Here is a 23081-nt window from a genome sequence, read left to right as displayed (position 1 = left end):
AACGTTTAAAAGGTAATAATGGGGCCGCCAAGTCATCGAATCAAATGAGCGCTTATACGCTGGCAGTTCAGCTTTCCGTTTTCTCCATTCAAGGACCCACCACTCCATTACTGAATTTCTGTGGACGAGATTCAGATCAAATTTCGGGCCACCAATCAAATGTTCACCGATACTTCTTAGGGGGCGGCACCGCACTGTATTTCAAAGATAACCACCTTGTGTGCCAATGTCTTCTTGCTTATCTGTGGCATATTCAGCGTAGTGCAAAGCATAAAGTCACCCGTATTCGTGAAAATATGCGGTAAACTTGGCTTCAACTTTTAGCGTTGCTCAAGGCTCAGCTTTAAGTGCTTTGCTCCTCCTCCTATTAAGCAGTGGTCTGTCCACCTCTCGAGGTATGTCATCAATATATTAACCGGAATTCGAAAAGGAACGTTGCAAGCGTCGTTCTTTATTACCCAAGGCTCCGCATGTGCGCCAGGCCCAAACCGTCGCTGTGAAATTTGCTTCGGTACTTACCATCCAGCGCATGCCCCTAATGCCGCAATTTATACGGTGCTACCAACAAAGGGATTGGGCTTCTAGCTTGGGCCTGCAGACCGTCCAAATAATACAAGCATTTCAGATAATCACCCCGGCCTGCAACAGATATCTAAAGCGTGCGGCCGCTCCTCATGCAAACCCGGCTACACGCCGCCATATCTAGGAGCGCCTTACTGAGCCTACCCAAAGAAAGCAGTTAGCCTGTCCTAACATTAACTCGGTCGGCTACCTGAGATTAAGTAGAGAATTGACGTCTGTCCTCCGATTCTCAAGGGATGTTAAACATGAGTGCCGCCGAACAATCGCAGTTGTGGATTAAGAATAAAAATCCACTCTCGACTGTTTTTTCAACTGTGCTTGTCGCTTCCAGGGCCGGCAATTACAGGAATCTACATATTAAATAGCCTTAACACCGCCCCATACAAAACCTCGTACGGCCCTTTGCGCTGTATCCGGCTGAAGAATGATAATCCTTGAGGACCATTGCCTGAACTCATCTGATTTTCATGTCAACACTACAACAATTTATGTCTCCATACACAAGGGTGTGTCGAGGAAACGTTTTGCGTTGAAAGATTAAATTTCAATATGCGTGCGCTCAAACCATGAAGCTACGTGAAGCAATTTACTATTGTGGAAAGTTGCTGTAATTAATCGGTATTCGTAATTTCTGATACATGTTCACCTCCGGATTTTTAATAGCATGACGAAGTACGATGGGTGCTAATTGTTTTGAAATTAATGACGGCGTTCTTTTCATGCTTCACGGTATTTGATATTGTGTTAGGCGAATAGACGATGGATGATTACGTGTTGTTTTGCGGGCAGCGAGGAAGCAGCACCCGCGAGAGCTGCCTATTGTTCCCTACAAGTTGCAAAGGAAACATATTTTTATTATTTAATCGAGTATCTCCCACTGTTTATGATATTGTCCCCTTTTTGCGCAATCACCACTACCCGCAGATCCCTCAGTCATGCCCAATTCTGACTGTAAACGCATGAACATGCCAGACGGTATGCCACCCACAAGTTGGAAATAAACATTACCATTATCAAACATTATCAGTATATGTGCAGCAGGCACCCCTCGAAGTTGGACGAAAGTCGGCAACTTATGGGAAGCCAAACACTTGCTGCATGTTTCGATTAGAAAACTAGAGGCATTCGTTCCATATTTCGGCTCTTTTGGGAGGACGCGGAAGCCATTTATCTCGCACTGTACCATCCTGTGTACAACAATGATGTAATTAATTTGTTGCACCATAGACTGCTTGTTAAATAATGAAGCATCGAGGTGAATTTGGGCACCTATGGTACCCCGCTTAACTATGAAAAGTCGTCGTATTATTGCGGCAGTTTTCGTTATTATATTTGGCAGGGTCCTCACAACTCTGACCATAAAATACCTCCAGAATCGGCAACCGGATCTGCTGGGGAAATGGTAATCCCTTTGGTTTCACTGTGATAAATGACACGTATTCAGTCCCGGGAATAACGGGGACCGAGCAAAGTCCCAAGAACCTCTGGCTCATAAATGGTCGCTACATAATTTAGGCAGTGAAACCAGCTTGTATTCAGCCTTGAATACATTCCAGTGATATTTTGGTAGATTGATTCATCTCTTCTATTCGTTAATGGGTTTGGTGACTCGGTAAACATTACTGAACAATCTTGTACATTTTCTATCCAGAACGTATGTACCAGTCAGATTTTGTCTCGTTCTCGCTTGACCATTGGCCTATCGCGGTTGCGCCTCGTAGGCGTTGCCTGTCTGTTCAGCTGTCAGCCGTTAAACGTCATCTTGTAGGCTAAACAGTCATCGTGGATCCCAACTTAACTGTTTATCTTGTGCATTGGATTTATTAAACTCATTCTATTCCCTCGTCTTTCCAAGCTTTGATTTTTAGCATTGGCTGCTTCGAACACCCCATGTGGTCGCTCCCTTCCAGGTCCATCTATCCGGGTCCTCTCTTTACATCAACATGGGTCTTCAGGTGTCTGCAATTACCTGTGATCCTTGATCAGCTTTATTCTGTCTGATTGGCTCCTTTTGGCCAGCCAAGGTCCCTTCTTTTTCATAATTGCGCATGCTCTGCCCATACCCAATCTGGTGGCACATCCGTAGCTTTTCTAACCATACTCTGTACCATCTCATCTCGCTCCCTCGAAACCTTCAAACAAACGCCTCTCCTGGTTCCAACCGCCTCCGGGGCAAACTGGTCCTAATTCTGATCTCTTCCCTTGGGTTTAAGCATATTGATGCACTTTCAGATTGTCCTACCTGCAACTTCGATTATTTTTTTCAAAGTTTACTTTTCATCTCATGCATTAGCACAACCTCGCACTCTAACAGAACATCTACACCTCGCCACCGTGTTTTCAGTGATATTGCGGAGGCTCTAGGCGAGTTGTACATTCTCCCTTTCAGAAATTCTGTAGGATTAAAGCGGCTAGCTGCAACTTGGAACTGTATTGACCGTACATAACATATGTACCAATATAACCAATAAACGGAAATATAATTCGCCGAGGGTGGCTGAGTGTGCACCAGGCATGGGAGTACGTGTTCGGACACGAAGGACCACCGTTGGATGGGTATATTACGTATAGTTGGCGCCTTATTGTTGGCTGCTTGCATGGGTAGTGACCGGCAGTTACTAGAATTAGTCAAGGTAGTTGGGTATGATGTGCTGTCGTTGGCCATTGGATAAGGCTACCGTGCAAAGCTGAGGTTTCATAATGAACGCCTCAAATAGAAAAAGCCAAGCAGCTACGATAAGTAGGCAAGGTTAGTGACATCGAGTGCATTTATGGGTCTCACGGGTCTGCAGGCCGTTAGAACAGGGTGTTATGCATGGCTGAGGCCTCATTTTTATCGGTCCCCATGGATGGTGTTCGCCCTAAGCAGCGGAGATGAGCGATTGCACATACGGATATTACTATCATGGGTCGTCGTTGGCAAATAAACCATGCTACCGTGTATAGCTAAGGCCTCATAATCAATGCCGTACTTAAAAACGAGCCTGGCATTCACGATACGTATCCATGGCAGGCGACAACACCTGCTGTTTCGTGATGGGGAGGCACGCGAGTAGTATGTGTTGTTCGTGGGATTTCGCTTTGCGTTTACTGATAAAGGGAAATCTGTCGCGGAATTCGTGAAGCCACTATGTGACGTTTGCTTGGATTTGACCAACGAATGAGGAGAGTCAATGAATCTCCAGGAAAGTTCAAGAAGACTCGTTTGGGAGAAGATTGGTGTCCGGTTTTTTAACTAAGATGGAGATTAGAGTTTTGATTCCCTGTTCAATGGTCTGTAACCGGTCAGTTGGCATTTCCGAATAAATAACTTCGCAGCGAAGGCCTTCTCCCTTTCATTTGGTGCCGTGACCAGGATAAGGATGAAGATCCCGTTGCCGCAACCCCTTGAGGATAGAGCTGTTCGAATCTTCCTGGAGGGCTTTGAGGAGGTTGCGGAGGCTGCCGGGCCGGAGACCGACCAGGGTATGATAGCAGCGCTGAAGACCCTCCTCAAGGGCCGGGCGAAGGTGGCCCTGGATGCGGCCAGAAGAGGCCCTCAGAAGACGGACTGGGCCGCGGTGAAAGAAGTCCTTGCAGCAGAGTCCGACACGCCGGCCAACCGCCAGGAGGCTATGAGGCGGCTGAAGGCGGCCAGGATGGCACCCGGATCTGACCCGACCGTGTTCTTCGCCGGCCTGCAGCAGTTGTTGGATCGCGCTTTGCCGACGCTGGACGGAGTGTCGCGACACCAGTTGCTGTCAGATCAGTTCGTCGAAGGTTGATCGGGAGGCACGCGAGTAGTATGTGTTGTTCGTAGAATTTCGCTTTGCGTCGACTGAAAAAGGGAATTCTGTTGCGGAATTCGTGGGGCCACTTTGTAACATTTGCTTGGATTTGACCGACGAATGAGTGGAGGCAACGAATCTCTAGGAAGACTCGTTGCGGTTGGCACGAGCAACTGGCCAGTTGAGTGCGGAGGAGCTGCTGCGTCTGCCCCAGGAGCTGCCCGAGGAACCACTGGCCACGTTGCAGTCGCAGGAGAACAGGGATACTGCATCAGTGGAGGAACTGCAGACCAGGGTGGACCAACTCACCGAACAGCTGGCAGCCGTGAAGACCGAATCGCGGAGGCACGCTCGAACCAGCCGATGCTACATGTGCGGCGAGCCTGGCCATTGGAAGAATCAGTGTCCCCGTAGCCGATCACGTGTACACAATAAAACTTTAGAGTACTCCTCTTTTCCTGGGTGGGTCGCGATTAGCGCACTGACACAAGCTACTCTACAAGCCATGGTCGAGGTAGACAGGAAAAGGAGTTATTTTTGATTGATAAAGGAGAAGCTGTATCGCTGAGGCAAAGAGGGAACCAAGCTGAACGCAGACCGTGCGCGCCAGTCGTGAGATCTGTTGGTGGATATCGACTGGAGATTGACTGATTGTCAACGCACTCGATACGCCTAGGCGACAGGTTCGTGCAACACGCGTTCCTGATCAGCCCAGACGTAGAACAAACAATATTGGGAGCTGTTTCTCTCAGGGGCACAGATTCCGTGATTGACCTAAAGCAGGGAAGGCTGGTGACGAAGTATGGCGCAATCAAGCTTGAAGGTTATCCAGGCACTGTCGTGAGGGAGCTGTGTGTCCGAAAACTTCCGTCTTGTAATGTATCGTCAATACGGGTTGTGGTTGAGGAATACTCCGAACTGTTTACGGCGATGAGGATCCGTTTGGCTTCTGTCCGTGGATTGAACACGAAATTCCTCTGTCATCAGAACGCTTTCGACCTTATGGCCCCCGTCCGTTGCTGCTTATCTACGGGAGGGTGTCCACTGACATATTCAGGAGATTTTGAAGAGTGGTATAATCGTAGAAGCTAATAGTGCGTACAATTCCCCAGTCGTGCTTGTAAGGAAGACTAACGGAAAATACAGGTTTTCCGTGGACTTTTGGCGCTTGAATAAACTGACCATAAATGGATTTGTGGTTGTGCCTTCGGTTGGAGAGATTTTTTATTCCCTCCAGCACTCCCGATACTTTACTGTGCTCGACTTGCGTTCCGGATATTGGCAACTACCTATTAAGGAGGAGGGCCGGGAGAAAACGGCGTTTACGGTTGGGGGCACCTAATATCAATTCAAAATAATGTCGTTTGGTTTGTCCGGGGCACCGTTCACATTCCGGCGCTTGATGCTTCGTGTAACGGAGGGACTCCAGAATGTTGCCGTGTAAGGAGGCGATATCGTTGTGTGCAGCAATTGGGAACCAGAGCACGCAGTTCACTCGAAAGCTGTATTGAATGGGATCCGGGAGGCTGACCTGCGGATAAATCAAGCCAAGACGCAGCTCGCTCGGAGTTCGGTGACACTGCTGGGGCATAAATTGGGTCAGGGAGAACTTAGCCCACTGCCCAAAAAATTGGCAAAGATCAAGGATTGTGCTGTTTCCAATTCAAAGCGGTCTCTACGGCAGTTTCTTGGACGAACAGCATACTACAGCCGGTTCGCTAAGGATTTCAACAAGATCGCTGCGCCACTGTACGATTCGCTCGGTCAAAATCGGAAATTCGAATGGACCGGAGAAGTACATGAAGCTTTTGAGCTTGTCAAAGCGCGGATGTCGGATCAGCAACTGACCCTCAAACTTCCCAGGGTCAGAGAGATGGTCATTGTTGCAACGGACGCCAGTGATCGCGGTATCGGCGCAGTCCTAAAGCAGAGTACTGGAGTTATCGAATATGCCAGTCGCGTCCTGACTAACGCTGAACAGAAGTACCCCACCATTGAGAAGGAATGTTCAGCGATCGTCTGAGCCCTGGATAAGTGGATATTACATCTTCTTGGGCAAAGGTTTCATGTCGAAACCGATCACAAACCCCTAAAGTGGATCAGGACCACCAGAGATCCTCCCGGGAAGCTCGCACGCTGGGCACTCCGGTTGCAGGAGTACGACTTCACAATCCAGCACGTGCCCGGGAAGGAGAACCACTTGGCTGATTGGCTGTCAAGGCCGGAAGCTGAAGATGAGGTCCCCAAGATCATGATTGGAGCCAATGGCCTCGTCATCGAACTGGATCCCGGAAAGTTGGTGGAACTCTAACGGCAGGATCCCGTTTTACAAAAGGTTGTGACGCTTTGTTGGATAGAAGGAACATTAAGAAAGGTGGGAGAAACAAGGAATTAGAAGCGTTCCAGGGTCACTTTGATCGGCTGAGGCTGAATGAAGCTGGCATAATTTCCTGGAATGCCACTGATTCAGATGTTGTGCTGCCCGTGATACCTCGCGTCTTGAGACGGAATCTCATCGTTGAATGCCATGAGATGACACATACAGGATGCACCAAGACATACGACCTACTTCGGCAGAGGGCCTACTGGCCCGGGATGAGTAGTGAGGTGAAGGATTATGTTGACCCCTTTGTTAGGTAAAATTACACGGAACTGCAACTTACCAGAGGTAGTTAGGTGGGTATTTTATTTGCGGCCAACCATGGGGTGCCAAAAATGATCCTAACCGATCAGGGGCCTTGCTTCGAGAGCGAAGAGTTTCGTAAGTGCTTGCAGAAGCTGGGTATCAGACGGCTAAGGACGGCACCATACCACCCGCAAACAAATGGCCTGACCGAACGTAATAACCGAACGATTAAGGAGTGGCTTGCGGCCAAAGGAGGTGACTGGGAAATGACTTGCCCGTGGTGTTGTTAGCTTATCGTGCTTCCACGCAGTCAACCACAGGCAGATCCCGTTTATGCTGATGTTCGGTCGACATCCGCGCCTTCCGGTTGATCAGGAAAATTGGGTTGTGGCTGGCAACACGCTTGTCTCCGGAGAGGCCAGAGGAAGAAAGAATGAGAGCTCGAGAAAATTTGACCGCCGTTCAGGAAAGGACTAGGCAGAAAACGGCAAGTAGAAAGGTCCGAACGTTCCCCATAGGCACGGAGGTCAAGTGGAAGGATCACCAGAGTCCTGGAAGGAGTGGACTGTGGTAGCGGAAGCCGGGCTGTCGATGGCAAGGGCCGCTTGTATTCACCGACCGCCGAGGGAACGTCTATACCATTTAAGATGGTCGGGGATCGAAAGTAGTGAATAGGACGCAGCTTCGCAAGTGGCATGATACACCCGAAGACCGGCCGAGTAGACCCGCTGCCGAAGCCGACCTGACGGAGGTCAATGAAAATCGATGGCATGCGAACGAGCTTTAATACGGGAGTGAAGCATCGGTGTTGAACACTGATGTCATGCTGCCGATGATGATGATGAACGATCTTTAAGGGGTGGAGGTGTGTGGCGGTGATACTACTGATGGGAAGGCACACGAGTAGTATGTGTTGTTCGTAGAATTTCGCTTTGCATCTATTGAAAAAGGAAAATCTGTTGCGGAATTCGTGGAGCCACTTTGTAACATTTGCTTGGGTTTGACGAACGAATGAGGGGAGTCAATGAATCTCCAGGAAAGTTCAAGAAGACTCGTTTGGGAGAAGATCGGTGTCCGGTTTTTTAACTAAGATGAAGATTAGAGATTTGATTCCCTGTTCAATGGTCTGTAACCGGTCAGTTAGCATTTCCGAATAAATAACTTCGCAGCGAATGCCTTCTTCCTTTGACACATACACAGATTTACGTTCAGGACGAACAACCATACGCGCATGCCTAACAGTGTTCTTTATCCCAGTCATTTGTACTTTCGCTAAATTTTGGTGGATGGCAACACTTCACTTTTGGTTGACTGTCGTACAGAATGTTCGAATTTGAGCTACCGGCAGCATGTCGAGTGAGGTCTAGGTAATATTTTTTTGGCGTAAAGTCATACACCACCGAGAAAACCTGCGAGGAACACCTGTTCAAAGCCGCGTGTCATTAACATGTGGGTGGCCGAACTAGGAATTATCACACCAATTTATTACATTTTGAATTTCCTCGCAATGTATAGGGCAGGTCGAACATATTAGAGAATGTTGGCTTTCTCAGACCCCATTCAAGTGAGGCTGAAGCTTTCGCTTCCAACAGACTGTAGGCGTCCTATCCGTGCTTCACTGGAGATGACCCTTTATTCGAACAACCCTTCTTCTTTAGCGGTTGAGATAAAATTGGATCAGCTACCACAAGGATGCGTTTAATTTGTTATTCCTTTATATTTTTGTTAGATTATTAGTTTGAAATGCAGTGTTCATCTGACTTCCTTAAGGCTAACTTCATGCAATTTTAGAGGGTTGTTGGATGCCGCTATTACCTCATGTTACTTTGTACCTCATTACAACATCAGTCTCCAGTTTGTTCATTCAAAACCTGGGTTCTGCAGAACTATCTGAAATCCCAAATTTCGCTCTATGCCGTCCTTATTCTCAGCCAGACTTCAATACCTATATGCTGTTTGACTTCGGCCGCTAGCACAGTTTATTACCCTAAATGCGCCATTCGGTAATAAATACAGTTCTAACTAAATCAGTAAGTTGTACCCCAATTAATGCCATTCATAACCAAAGCAATAAAGCTGCTCATCCCCGGCTGACACAGCACCGTTGTTTTTCCAATTTTACTGCAGGACTTCCTGACCTAGAAGTTTGTGTTTTTGGCACACGTGCTTCCCTCAACCTCCCACCCAACACCAACAACGTAGTCAGCAACCCACCTGGTCTTTGCGTCCGTTAACTGCACATTCACTTCTTGCATTTTCCGCAGAGTGCACCCTATTTTTTACTATTAAAATAGCTTCGACCATATATTTTAAAGCAATGGTTTTAACATATTCTGACAGTAGCCACTTAAATTTGATGGTGCACTGACTTTAACCCCGCCTTCTTCTAGATTTTCTATCACTGAACCTGTGTATGTTTTCTCGTCTAGGGCTAATCAGCTAGCGCCCGTGGGGCTCCTAGCAGTTCCCAAGCATCCTCTAGACTGTAGACCCCTGATGAGCAGCCGGTAATCAGCATTCCGAAATCAAGCTTTTTATTGAAGTTCACCAAAACCAGTTTTACCCCAGCTTTTTAAATTACATTTGCAGATTGAGCATGAGTCTGCTGCCTGAGTCATCTTCACTCAGATTGAGCTCATTTGAAAATCGAGTCCATAAACACACTAGATCCCGCCCTGTCTTTATCATTCACAGACGGTATGTTGTTAAATTCCGAACCTATCTAGCATGACTTGATGCGTTTCGTGCCAAATTTGGCGTCCAATACCCATTGATCAAAAATGTTTTGCCCTTCTAGACCTAATCCGTTAAGATAGAGAGCAGCGGTGATAATAATAATAATGATAATAATAAGAATAAGAAGAGGTGGATGATTGTGAGCTTTGCGGCCTTTAACGTCAAACGCTGTCACCAAATTACTATGATTTACCACCAACTTCCCTTGAACTTTCAGTTGAGTCCAAGGCAGATGGACGTACGAACCAGTATTTAATAAAGTCCACCAAATTTTGAATAAGTTCCCACTTGATTTGCTGGCAAAGCACATAGATGGGACATTGGAGTTCCCCTTCACAATTCTGCAAGGGGCGTTGATTATCGTTAAGATTAAATCGGCAGGCACGTTAGGTTTCGATATTTATTCAGGGAATAGAGTTCGATTTTATAAATCCCGTCTGAATAACTAGTGTGGGTGCAACCGTAGATCATTGCAGAAGATAGCGACCTTGGAACCATAGGCTCGTGGTTTTTCTGCAAAAGAATTTTGAAAATGGGCTTGAATTTAGCTGCGCATATGGATATTAGGAGCAAAAATGAGGTAATCGGGAATAGGTTGGTAGACTTGCGTGCGGGGTTCCACAACGATGCAGCTCCCTGTGAAGCTGATGCAACAGGCACCTGGTTTGATGCAGTCTACCGGACTTTGGACTTTTCAAGCAGAACAGAGTACCATTGAGGGACATACGCGTTTGCTGACAGGACAGACCAAAGATTGAAAAGAAAATACTGATGCTGGATAGCAGTCAATCTTGAAAGTCCTTCGTAAGTGATTAAATCATTAAAATAGACCTTGAACTGCGCGGGAGGTTGTCTTGAATCAAGAGCGAGTGATGACCTTTAGAAGGCCATTGTAATCTCCTGTTCGACAACATCCTACAAAGCAACTACGCCGGTTCATTTGAGGGAACACGTCTTAGCGTGAGGTGCATTTTTCAAGTTGAAAGACGACACAGACTACCCATTTTGTCACCCGTGACATTTATGTTGTCTTGCACGGCCAATATATTCCCGAAGACACTTTATATACTTGGATCGTCAGCGCGGACAACACAATTTAAACCCCTAATCCATTACCTGCTACTGATGAAAAATAGAAGTAGCGAGTTTCAAGAAATCACTTCTTCAACAGTACAAAGTACCAATGACACGATTCCGAGGGAAGTGCTTATAAGAAGGTTTTGAAACCGGTGAAAGGAACACCTATCAATATCACCGTGTCCTAAGTGCGGTGAGGGTGAGTGATCCCATATTCAGTTTGGTTCCTTAAGCATGTAGAAGAAAACAGATATTAACCAGGTTTGTGTTGTAAAGCAGCGCACGAAAATGCTATTGCAGACACAAGCCTTCAAAGAGCAATTCATTAGGCTTAAAATTCTTAAACTGGTCAGAGGCAACGCGGATCGGTAGAAAGCTGAGAGTGACCAGTCCAACGACTCTCCGTTGAACTTTAAGATACTTTGCGATTCTGATTTTCAGTCCCGTTTAAAACATAGTTTACAGTAACTTTTATGCTCGCTAAAGATTGAGAGTCATTTAACCTCGCGGGCTGTCACGGAGTTTTCAATGAAGTGGCTTACTTGGTTCACCAAGCAGTGGTTTTCCTTTTCCGTGTGTAATAATCAGAAGTCAACAGCTGCTGGCTCAATGGCATTCTCAACGTGAAATGGACGACCACTTGACTATGCTCCAGACTCTTGGAATGCATCAGTTCTGGAGTTATTGACAAATAAATTGAACGTTCATAATTGGTAGGTCTGACGAGAAATTTAATCGAGGACTGCTGGAGTAACACAGTAGCGCGATTAAAGTTGAGCATGAGGGTGTTGTTAGTCGTGACTGTCATGGTTGTACAAGGGCTGGGATACTGTCAGGGCGCCCACACCCAGACAGGAGGACAATAAGGGTCCTCAACAAAAGCCTTTTGCTCAAAAGCACAACCGCAAGGCAGCGGTGTTTGGCGGGGAATGCAAATGCATTACGATTTCTACGGAACAAGTCGTCACATGTTCCAAACCCCAACCTGGAGGGCCGGAAGACTGTGTTCGTCAGCCCTCTAACCATTGACCAAACTGGTATGAGAGAATCTGTGAGTGTCGCGGGGATACTCCTCACTATAGTTCAATGGATCGCTGAGGTGCGCAAACCGCCACACCCCGGTAGGGTCCATTCTCTTTGTGACAACATTGAGATTTACTAGAATGTTGGCAGATCAGTTGCATTTACTGGTGATTGATCAGACAACTGTTGGTCAGTTGTTTGAGTTTACCAATTAGCTTGTAGGTTTCTCTTCACCAATCATGGAATCACCATGATTGCGTGGTTGATTAACTCAGCAATGAAAACCTGTGGACATCACGACATAAAAAACAAAGCTGGATTTATAACTTCCAGTTTTCAGTAGGTGAATGCGCAATGAAAAGGCTTATTTTGTTGACCTCGCTGAAGTTCCTTAAAGGATTAGCTGTGAGGCTTTTCGGGCATTATTCGGACTTTTAAGTACTTCTTATTACTATATGTCGGAATATTTGACCTTGGATGCAATGACGCATAATGAGCATTGCTCACTGTACTCGCCGTTCCAAATTCAGCCCATTTTTGAGTTTCATAACACAAATAGCTGCCCTAAGATGACCAGTGTTTCAGGTTAGATGGACGAACAACTTTCACCGTTGTCTGTTGCGCGAACCTGTAATTAAATGTGCAAAACCGGTGGATTTTCACCAGCATCATTTGTCTGGTCGAAGTGCCATATTTTAGGAAAATCGACTGATAGAGATAATACAGTAAATTTTTAAAAAGTCAGGCGAAGGATAAGGTTGAGAGAATTCTCATCTAAAAAACAGCAAAATTTCTGCGGCGTACGCGCTCAAAAAGATGGTAATTTTATTTACTGTAATCGTACTAATATCCTGAGAGCTTGGATTCGATTCTGGCGAGTCACAGAGTAAAACGCTGCGTCATCCATACAAAGAATGTACGGAAAATCCAATAAGAGTTATCCCATTCGAGTATGCTTCTGTATTAACACGGACTACAAAATGGTCTACGATTAGCGAACTATGTAATAAAAACAAAAGATTCAGCTCAATTCAAAGTGGGTTTCCCATCAAAACCACATTGATATATAATTGAGTGCGGTTCGCTAATTTCATGTGGGTTCATGAAACAAAAGATTCAGCTCAATTCAAAGTGGGTTTCCCATCAAAACCACATTGATATATAATTGAGTGCGGTTCGCTAATTTCATGCAGTTTGGGTTCATGTAGAACATAAGGTTGGCGGAATCTATGGGACTGAGTCTATTAGATAAGCCTCAAGACAACCGAAACCAGTCAGGAGTTGTAGAGGAGTTCTCAGCAACATTATAAGTAGTGAATTACCTCTATGCAATGGTAAATCTCTCTTATTTCCCTGCATTGATATCTGTGGCGTACAATGTATCAAAAACAACAGAAATATTGCGAATGAGACATAAGAAAAGTGCTACACCTTTCCGAATCGTGCATAGAGTTTGATTTAGGCATGCGTTTTGCAAAAAATCTTAGTCTTTCAAACTTGAAATCAATATGATTTGGAGGAATTGCTTTTACCGTGGTCGTCTGTCCTAGTACACAGGTCTACCTATGTAACGTCATTCGGAAGTACCATCCTAGAATTCTCCACGGGGAACGCGAAGGCTAAACTTTAGCACTTTTCCAGTAATGAAGGTCTTAAGTAAAGATACGCTCAATTCCCTGATAGCTACTCACTCGAGAGTTTTCGTGATGGAATGACGCTACATCCTGACTGTTTACACTGATGATCAACTCTGCTCGTGGCCGGAAGATTAAGTCGTCAAACTACTGGCTGCATGCTCATAGGTTTGAGACACCCAGGGGGGTTTTGAGCTACGCATCACCGGTGAGTCCCAATAAGGATCCAACAGCCATGTGGTACATTTCGTGCTTTTAGAAGTGGCTGCCTTCACCTATGGGACAAACTCTTCATTAAACGTTTCGAATACTCCTCAAACTACTCGACAAAAATCTACTTATTTCAAAGTGTTCTACACATGAAAGCAAACGGAGAGCAGATGCCGTGACCTTGTCAATACAGGTTGGTATTGGAATAACTTTGAGGCAAACAGTATGACTTTTTTGGGTGTGACCAAGATTCATTTCAGTCTGTCCGCCATTAATTATCCGGAACTGTTCTTCCCTGATGGTATCTAGTGATTTTTTAGGTGTATGCCCCGTATCTGTAAAGACTTTATGGCTTCCACATTCGCTGAATACTATGTTTGTCTTATGTTTCTTCAAAAGTCCTCAGTATTCGGCATGTGACTGACTGTCTTTCTATGCAGTTTCCTCCAAGATGTTTTTTATTTCTGTGCTATGCGAAAAGGTCCATTTACGGATCATCTGTTGCAGCTATTTTGAAAAATTCACAACCAGTTGCTATTTTTACATGGTTCTTTGGATTTTCCCCAAACCCTCATGATAAAGAAAAATGGTGACTTATTCGCGTTGAATTTAAAGAGGGCAGAACTCTTCGAGAATTTATTGTGTAATCAGTTAATACACTGCTGTGTAGAACAAAGCAAATCCACGGAAAAGACACGCAGCAGCTCTCAGTGATTAATACTGAGTAAATCGTGAATGATTCTGACGTCAGCTTCTTCACCCATTATTGATAAGGTCTCGCAACTTGGGGGATATTCCATTCATCTTTCATATATCTCCTTCTTGGTTTAGTTAGTTTCTCCGCGAATTCTGTGTGAATTTATTTTCTAACACCTCTTTGGAAACGGTGAAGATGAATTTGCTATTTAGAAGCACCTGTCTTCAGCAAGAGCTTTTCAATACATACTACTGAGTGTGCGGACAGTTTGTCCTAGGAAGATACTAAATTTATAATAATTCTTTAGCTTCGTTTTGGTTCTTTTTTGTTTTTTTGTTTTGGTTCCTCGGAAGCGTTGTCTGCACCGACTTCTTTTCTTGAACAACGATGCATCTGTGTCACCTAAGTAATGATATCAGTGGGAAGTATTCAAGTTCATTACCGTAGATTTGTTCCCAGAGGTAAATGCTTGCTAGTTTTCTTTTAATGACATGGGTCGAGGATTTCAAACAAAGCCTAGACATTGTATTTTCCACCTCAAAAATTACAGCTTACTTTGCTGTCTGGCGTACAACTAAGGATAACCAGTTCAGGTTTGGTCAACCTGGAGGTAGAAACCTGTCGACGATGGTGTAGTTCTACAGCTAATAGTCTGTAACCAAAAAACAAAGAATTCCTTTGACACTCTTCGAATATCCACCTGATATACTCTGATGTGTGCGGGGCATCTGTCGCCATCTGACGACAGTTTTACGGCTATAGCCAACCTACTTACTCCTGAACCTAGTGGCTGGAAAATTTCTAAATTTTTCGTACCTTGACTGAGTTCAGAATTCCCGCCAACATCAGAACCTACGTCTACATGATGTCCTAACGCACAAGTTCACAACAGCGAATGTGTACGTCTACCGCTCCTTTCAAACTTCTTTAGAGGAACATTGCTTCACATTTTGAATATCGGCTGAACTTGACTCTTCTGAATTGCATATCTTTTTAAAGAATATGGGCAAGATATTCATCCGAAGGTCTTTCGAATCTAACACTCGCAATAGTTCACTGTCCAAATTAGTTGTTTGTGAAGCAATATACAGGTTTGTACTTAAGTAGAAAAAAGGATTTAAAGGTTGCAGTATCGACGCTTTTGGCGTAATACTTTATATAGGTACTCGCTAGGGTACATCCAACGTAAGATATTTCTGGTAAAGTGCGTTCATTCAAGCTGGTGCTTTCATCGCGAAGATAACGGAATTTTTGCCTCGAAAACTGATAAAACGACGGTTTATGTTTTGATACCTGTGGCCGAATGTGGTATGCTGATCTTAGTTTAGCTAACCAAAGTTCGATCATCCACTGTCAAACCACAAAGGCTCTGAGTGACGTCCCTTTCCATTAGAGTGAAAATGGAAGAGAAGTCCTATGGTTCTGGGAATGGCTCAGTGGTTAAATCACAAATTTGCTGACCTGAAAGTACTACATTTGCATCTCGACTTCTCTTGTTTTGGCCTGGGTATCCTGGCAATATCTCAGCCCTCGAGCCTCCTTCAGTTAGCATGAGAGGTAGGCACCAAACGGGTGCTTAATCTTAAAGACTATCTCATTAGTTTTCTTTAGTGTTAGTTCCAAAGGTAATCGCGTTTTGGTTGGATTAAAAACGTAGTTAGCGAATATACACTCATTTACAAACTAATTTGGTTTTTGGAGAGACTCACCTGGAACCCAGCTGAATCTCTCGTGTGTGATATTTCCAGGCAACTAAATGAGCTGCACCAGGCGACCTCATGTTTCAGTTGCTACGATATTTGGGATATCGCGACACATGTATATCTGTAATGCATTACCCATGAAGTTGCCGAAAATTCGTAGACAACCCAAGACCGGTTTTGCCCTTCTTGGTGCTCACGAAGTAGGCGCAGTCCCCAAGTTTCCGTCAACTTTATGTTGTACTTGAAACCAAATTGCACGAAGTTAGTGGAATACACTCATTTGGAAACTAATTTAGTTTTTCATGAAGCTCATCTGCAACCCAGCTGAATCTCCCGTCTGTGGTTGCCTCCGGGCAAAAAGTAGTTGTGATTTACAGAAATCAGAACTTCGCTACTTGAATTAACACACATCAATGTGTGCATTTCAAAAGCATCTTCTGCAGCAAAAGAAAACAACAAAAATCGCCTTAACACACAGCACATCAAGTACATTTTCCTTGATGGAAACCCTTCTGTTGCCTTTGGATTTTGAGTGGATTTATGTGAATTGTGTAAAAATTTCCCATGTGAAAAGATTTTGCTTCGATGACGAAGTTGTTCAGTGCATTGATACCTTTTCCATTGATCGACGGTATTATTTTTGCTCCGGCTGTTCGGAACCCCAACGCAGTTGACTGAAACACCTGAGCATGATCGAATTCAACGTGAACGAGGGTAGCAAACTTTGGGCCATTACCACAATTTATATGCGAAAGAAATCTTGCAAATTCACCACAATTTTTTGATCCAATTATAGGGATCCAATAATTTTTGGGTTTGCCACAATAAGTTGAATCGAAACACTCTAACCTATTGATAGCGCTTTTACGTTCCTAAGCAAAACGGTCTTGTTCTGCTCTCTCTTTTATTCTCATAATGCCGAGCATTTAAGCCCTTTTGAGTTTGAAGTTGTCAGGCTTTTTTCAATTCCTTTAACAACAGACAGCTTGCAGTTCCTCCTTCTTTCCAAACCATTTGTTTTCATAGAATTTTTGAGACTGGACACAAGGTCACAAGGCTTTACACGTCTATTCAAGGTATTTTAGAGCAACGCATAAAAAACGTAAGCGAAATCGAACCTCCCTATAAATTAGCCCTTCTTCTCGACCACGCGATCCTCATGATGATTGGCTTTGTCTATTCCTTCTTTCAGCTGATTCTTCCCCCCACAACCACCTGTGGGGAAGACTTTGATATGTTGATTACCTCAAATGTGAAGCCGTGGATATTCGCGGACACAACAAGAGCACGAGTAGCTACCACTGAAATACTTTGGACAACAAATTCGTCCTTGCGTTTATGTGTGCTGGTCTATTTTGCCTACGAACATTCATTCCATCCTTGAGTACAGGTTACCCGCCTCCTATTCGACATCAGAATGGAAGCTTGATAACGTAGAGAGACGAAATCTGTGACGCAGCAATATCGCGCGTCAGAAATAGTGTTTATCATGCCTGCGACTTTTTTTACTAGAATGCCGTTTGATCATCGGGCAGATCAAACAGATTATAAAGGGAGGTTTGATAAATAGAAGTGTCAGTTTCTCATTAACATTGTCGATAGTCCCACTAGAAGACATCATCTTAAATTATGCAAGATCAGGAGATACTGCATTCGGGTAGATGTAATACTGCGTTCATACGAATGGTCAGTTTACGAATTTGTGACGAGTGTAGTTGGCTTGCTCTTTCGCATAACAAGGACACTGTGTCCTTGCTTTATCCGGATCAGAATATAAGTTGCGTTTAGGATGCTAGTTTCTGTTCAGTCACCGTGGTATCATCTACACGGACATTACTCCTACTGCTACCCACACGACAATTTAGAGAGCGTGTATGCACAATAGCATTTAACTTTTATCTTGAATTTATGAGCTCGTTCCAATAGAACACTACTGAATTATCTATAGAGGAGAATGTCGGTAGCTCGGGTAGCGTAGATGGTCGTTGGCTTGTTCGCTGAGCTGGGCAATTTGGTTGCAAACGTTTCATCACCAATCGAGGTGACATCATCAGTGCGTAGTTGTGCGTAGCGGTGGGTTAGTGGTCGTGCGTGCAGTAGTGTTACGTGTTTGTTGATATACGTGCTGGTAGACGGGGGTGACCTTTGACCACGATTAGTTATTCGGTCGGGCGGTTTCATTGGTTGTTCTTTTTATCCCGTATCCTCATTCGCCGATGCCCACGTGACCCTTGAACTTGGCATCACTCGCCGTCGTAGTCTAATCGATGTTGGAGTGACCTTTGTCCTTTCGAGTTCCGGTTGTGACCTTTATTGATTTGACTTCGAGGAGTTCCTTGTTTCTTCGTTTGTGAATCCATTATTCGGTCCTCCTTGAGTGTTTCGGTTGCGATGTTGATCTCTCGCACGTAGAGGTGCGCAAATTGGATCCAGTTCGATGCACCGGTTTAACGAACCTGTCGTAGATGCTTCCAGAAATTCTCTTCCGTGTAGCGTGTCTCCGTATGCCAAAATTTTCGCGTTTTCCAGGCTGAATTTGTGGCTTTTCTGGTCCTCGTTTATGGATATCAAGGACAGGGGGTCATGCCTCCTGACAGCCGCGTTGTGTTCCTTTATTCGTGTGCCTAATTTTCTCCCAGTTTGCCCCCCGGCTACCAGCACGTATATCAACACAAGCGTAACACTACTGAACGCACAACCACTAACCCACCGCTACGCACAACTACGCACTGATGATGTCACCTCGATTGGTGATGAAACGTTTGCAACCGAATTGCCCAGCTCAGCGAACAGGCCAACGACCAACTGCTGAATTATATTAGTTTCACGGCTTATTTCCGAATGCAAGTAGAACCTGGTCAAGCTTCAATCGATCGGCTGTCATCTCCATGGTGTGGATGACAGACTCTGGGTAATAGCGATTAGGTCTCCGGCACAAATTCACCAGGAGCAAAATCGGAAGCGCTGTGAACGTATTCCTCTGGCTTTTCAGGAAGTTTGGCCTTCAGCTTCTCATCACCCATAATTTTGTTCAGACGTTATCCTACGCGAAATGTGACTTTCATTTTAGGAGAACTGTGTACGATGTGAAGCCTATGGTGAGCTGATCATTGATGATCTACGCTAGTGTCTAGATTGATGCTTTATTCATCTGTTTCATGAAGACTTCCTTCTGCAAAAGGATCAGTGCGTCCCATTAGTATTTGTAATAACTGCTGTCCGTGCAAAAAGGTCGGCAGCAAGTTCCACGAAGCTTCTGTTCTAGTGTACCTATAGGGTATCAAGCCGGCCACATGCACGCGGCTCTGAGACGCTATCAGATACAAGAGGACTTCAGCGCAGACGACAGGTTGGTAGACTGCATTCGAACAAGCCATGGAAGAAACTGATGAAACCATACGACTATATATAAAGGTGTTAGTGAATCTTAAATGGCCCTTGGATTACCCGTGGACCTTTAGGTCCCCGGAATATTCTGCATGTCCCCTTAGTTTTGACAAGTATATAAGGCGATATATGTGTGTACTTTTGGGATTTCTTCGTGTAATTGTTGAAACAAGAATAAGTAACGAAATGACCAGCCAAAACTTTCTATTAGAATAAAAGTAAAAAACAACATTAGGGTTTATCAGTAAGAGGATTTTGTCGTCTTCCGCGCTGGCTAAAGCAGTATCTCAAGTTTGATGTAAAATTTGTCCTCGTCGTTTTATGCTGATCGCTTTGTTCCAACAAAGCAGGCCACGTTTTAATTTTCCCAACAAGTACATTTCAACCACAATAAAACAATACCTGGATTTTTCATGGGGTTTTATATCTGGCGTTTTCTCGGTGCTGTGAGTAGCGCAAATCTTATAGCACGGTGCTCTTTGTTCCTGACGGATAGGCAGTCCAGCAGAATGTGCCTACAGGATTGGCCTCCGTGAGATTCCGTGGATTGAAAAAAAAACAATTTTTTTTCGTGCTGCAACTCCTTCCTCTTGAGTTTAAGTGTTATCAAGGCGGTGCGGTTTGATAGGCCATTTCTAGCCAACAGTGTTCAGCGAGCACGAAATCAGCGTTTGATTGGACAAACGCGACCAAGAGATAGGAAATAGTATGCACCTGAACCCTCAAAATTTCTAGCTTCGTAAACTTTGAATCTCAATGAATGGTGCTTTAGACTGGTCATCCTACCGTGAAATCTTTTTTATCAGCATGACAATGTTTAGGCAGCATTCAAATAACCCAGCTTTGGCTAAGGTTAGCCACGTATCAAGGTGAGATCATACTACGGGGCTGGCTTTTATTCGGCCCCTCTTTTTGATTTGATGGAAAGTGAGACGTGCCTATTAAGTAGTTTGTATGGAGCGAAGCACACTCATTTGCAAATAACGTTGTTGGCAACAATGGAGCGCCGTGAAATCTGAGCGAAATCTCTCGTTTGAAGTATTGTTCTTCTGAATGTGCCGCACAGAGACCATTCCATTTTTTCAGTTTGCATAATATTCGGGACATTGCAGTGTGTTTGCCTGACGGGCCACATTACTGGCTAGGCTACTAAAAAAGCCGTTTGTCAGTCCATTTTTGCTTTCACCCTCTGAACCATGATCAAATAGTTCACCCGGGCTTCAGGCCAGTCATCCATTTCTCTCAACTCAGCTAAACAATTACTATTTTTCGCCAAATGAGTTAAATTTGTTTTTAAAATGAAACATGCGGACTGCTCCTACTCACTTATCCGTAAGGAAGGCGAAACCGGTCGTGGACCGTCGAAGTGTTCTCAGCAGCCCTGTGGGTAGTGTGATTGCTCTAGAAGAGGCAGGATGAATTTTCGCAGCTGAGGGTCATATCTCAACTGTCGCCTATCCCTAATCGCCCACAGTTCCTCTGCCTCCACGCACATTCACACATAACAGGATTCTGGCCTTGAAGTCCATACATCCAAATTTTTAACCACGAGGTTTTAGTGACTAGCGTTATTTTTAAAACTGATTCTTACTTTGAAGTGTGGCATGGTTGCTTTGAACATCCGCATGAATTCGACGATAGAAAGAAACAAGAAAAGTTAGTCGCACAGACAATTTTATACAATTTCATACAATTTTATACAAACGTTTATGTATATTTGCTTTCAGTTAGGGTTCGATCTCGTAAGGTTCCCAGAAATTTGTGCATAACTTCGATTTCAATTTGAAATGTCACCTGCTGTAGGCGACTTTTGATTAACTTTATTAGACAACACAAATTCCGATGCGGGACTTTGTCCAACCTCAATGACTCTTTCAAGCAGTCTTGGAACCTCTCTAATTAGCATTGTACAAGCCTATCATTTCACAATGCTTTCTCAATTGTTTAACGTTGAATTGATCGGTGGTGAGTAAGCAACAGAATTAACCACCGTTAGCTAGCTACCAGATTTGGAAGCTTACTCGACTGAGTTTCTTTGTGAATTGAATCTTTCCTGAATATTGGGCCTTCCGCTTTCCAAGACAGAAAATCCACCCACGCATTTGATCATGCATCTGATAGTCCTACCCCATTTTATGTTACTTGTGAAGTTTTTAAAAAGGATGATGACGTGTGTACATAGATAAAGGATGTCACCATTTTTAGGGCATCACAATTTTCTGTAGGCTAAATTTGACCTCATACGAAAAAACATGCCTAATGCACTAGGCTGATGTAAACCTTGAAATATGTTCGTAAATTCAATAAATAACTATATTACTTAGAAAATTTGAAGCAGTCAGAAGTTTTATCCATTTTGTAAATGAACCCAAAAGATGAATTTCCAGTTGTTCCACTTGCTGGGTTCTCATTAATTGGATGGTGCAAACAAACCGTTAAATTGATACACTGGTCTAACCATTTAAACCGACACTGCTTCATTTGGTTATAAACTAAACTAATTTGAGGAAATGCGTTATTGATTCTCCATACTCCCACGAGTCATCCTTATAGAAAAGTTGGGATATCAGCCAGCTCTAGGTTCGGCGACATTTACTTGGGCTTTCACAACCAGTTTTTTCAACTGACGGATTCAAACAAGTTCTCACACGACTACCTGTTCATCTGCATGTTACCATATAGTGAGTCTGGTATGCCAAACTACTGAAGTATCTGTAGCTACCAACAGCTTCTATGGTTTGTCTACACAAAAGCCGAAAACTTTCATGTTTTCACTAGTATGGTCCTTCTAATTAACTTCAAAGTGGAAGGATTCAGAGTGCTCGACCACAGGGATGACGGGTCAGAACCAACTTTTACGAATGACTGAAAGCACTCTGGCACAGGTGTACGCATCCGCCCCATGTATCTACTTTACGGTCAAGGAGGCCGCTTAAACCGAATTCGTGTTGATTACCGGTCTTCTGAGGAAACGTTTCCACGCCACGCAGTGAAACCGAGTTCGAACCTACTTGAAGTAGAAATGATGGAACTTATTGTTCACTTCTTGAGGAACATTCTGGGGGACAAACGGGAAGCAATGCCAACTGACTGTGTTTTACTGATAATTCTAGGTTGCGCGTTAAATGTGTATTCAACTACTTTTCAGTGGCACTAATATTGACAAAATGGATCGATACTTGTTCCAACACGTCTCTGAAGCCCTTTGGAAAAGCTTCTTAGGCTCGTGAACCTTGTAACACTGAAGCACCGGATTGTGACACGGAGCTGTATATCATCAACCATGGAGCACGTTTTACAGAAAAGTCGAACAAATGACCTCGTCTTTCATGTTTTCACAACATGACGAAACAAGTCAAATTCGAAAACAATCCGTTAATAAGAAAGCAACAACTGTGATCACGCGCACAAGCGTTGTTGACCGGAAACCGCGACCCCCGGAGCAGGCTCGTTCCTCTAATGTTCCGATCTGAGTCCAGTGACCATATCTGGCGCCTACAGTGTCAAAGGGTGTGCATTAGGCTTACGGGGTTTATACGACCAACTATCATTTCAGTATACTCTATTTACCTGTTCACTGATTTGAACTACGCTGAGGGTTAGTAGCAAAATTCAAACCAAGCTTTCAATGCATTCAGC

At 44.3% G+C, this 23081-nt stretch overlaps 1 protein-coding gene across 1 annotated transcript in view; it reads left to right on the top strand.

The window, feature by feature from the left end:
* Positions 1 to 6600: 6600 nt before the first annotated feature.
* Positions 6601 to 23081, top strand: part of T265_01180 (hypothetical protein) — a gene marked incomplete at both ends in the record, with an annotated part of 49910 nt that continues 33429 nt past the window's right edge. The window contains 3 exons of the mRNA XM_009165141.1: positions 6601 to 6644; positions 17082 to 17157; positions 17248 to 17346. Coding sequence (XP_009163405.1) covers positions 6601 to 6644; positions 17082 to 17157; positions 17248 to 17346 — 219 coding nt within the window. The remainder of the gene's footprint in view (positions 6645 to 17081; positions 17158 to 17247; positions 17347 to 23081) is intronic.

This window comes from Opisthorchis viverrini (assembly GCF_000715545.1).
Source record: "Opisthorchis viverrini unplaced genomic scaffold opera_v5_12, whole genome shotgun sequence".
Lineage (NCBI taxonomy): Eukaryota > Metazoa > Platyhelminthes > Trematoda > Opisthorchiida > Opisthorchiidae > Opisthorchis > Opisthorchis viverrini.
Note: the sequence above shows the minus strand (reverse complement) of the source record. Positions and strands in the feature narration are given on the sequence as shown.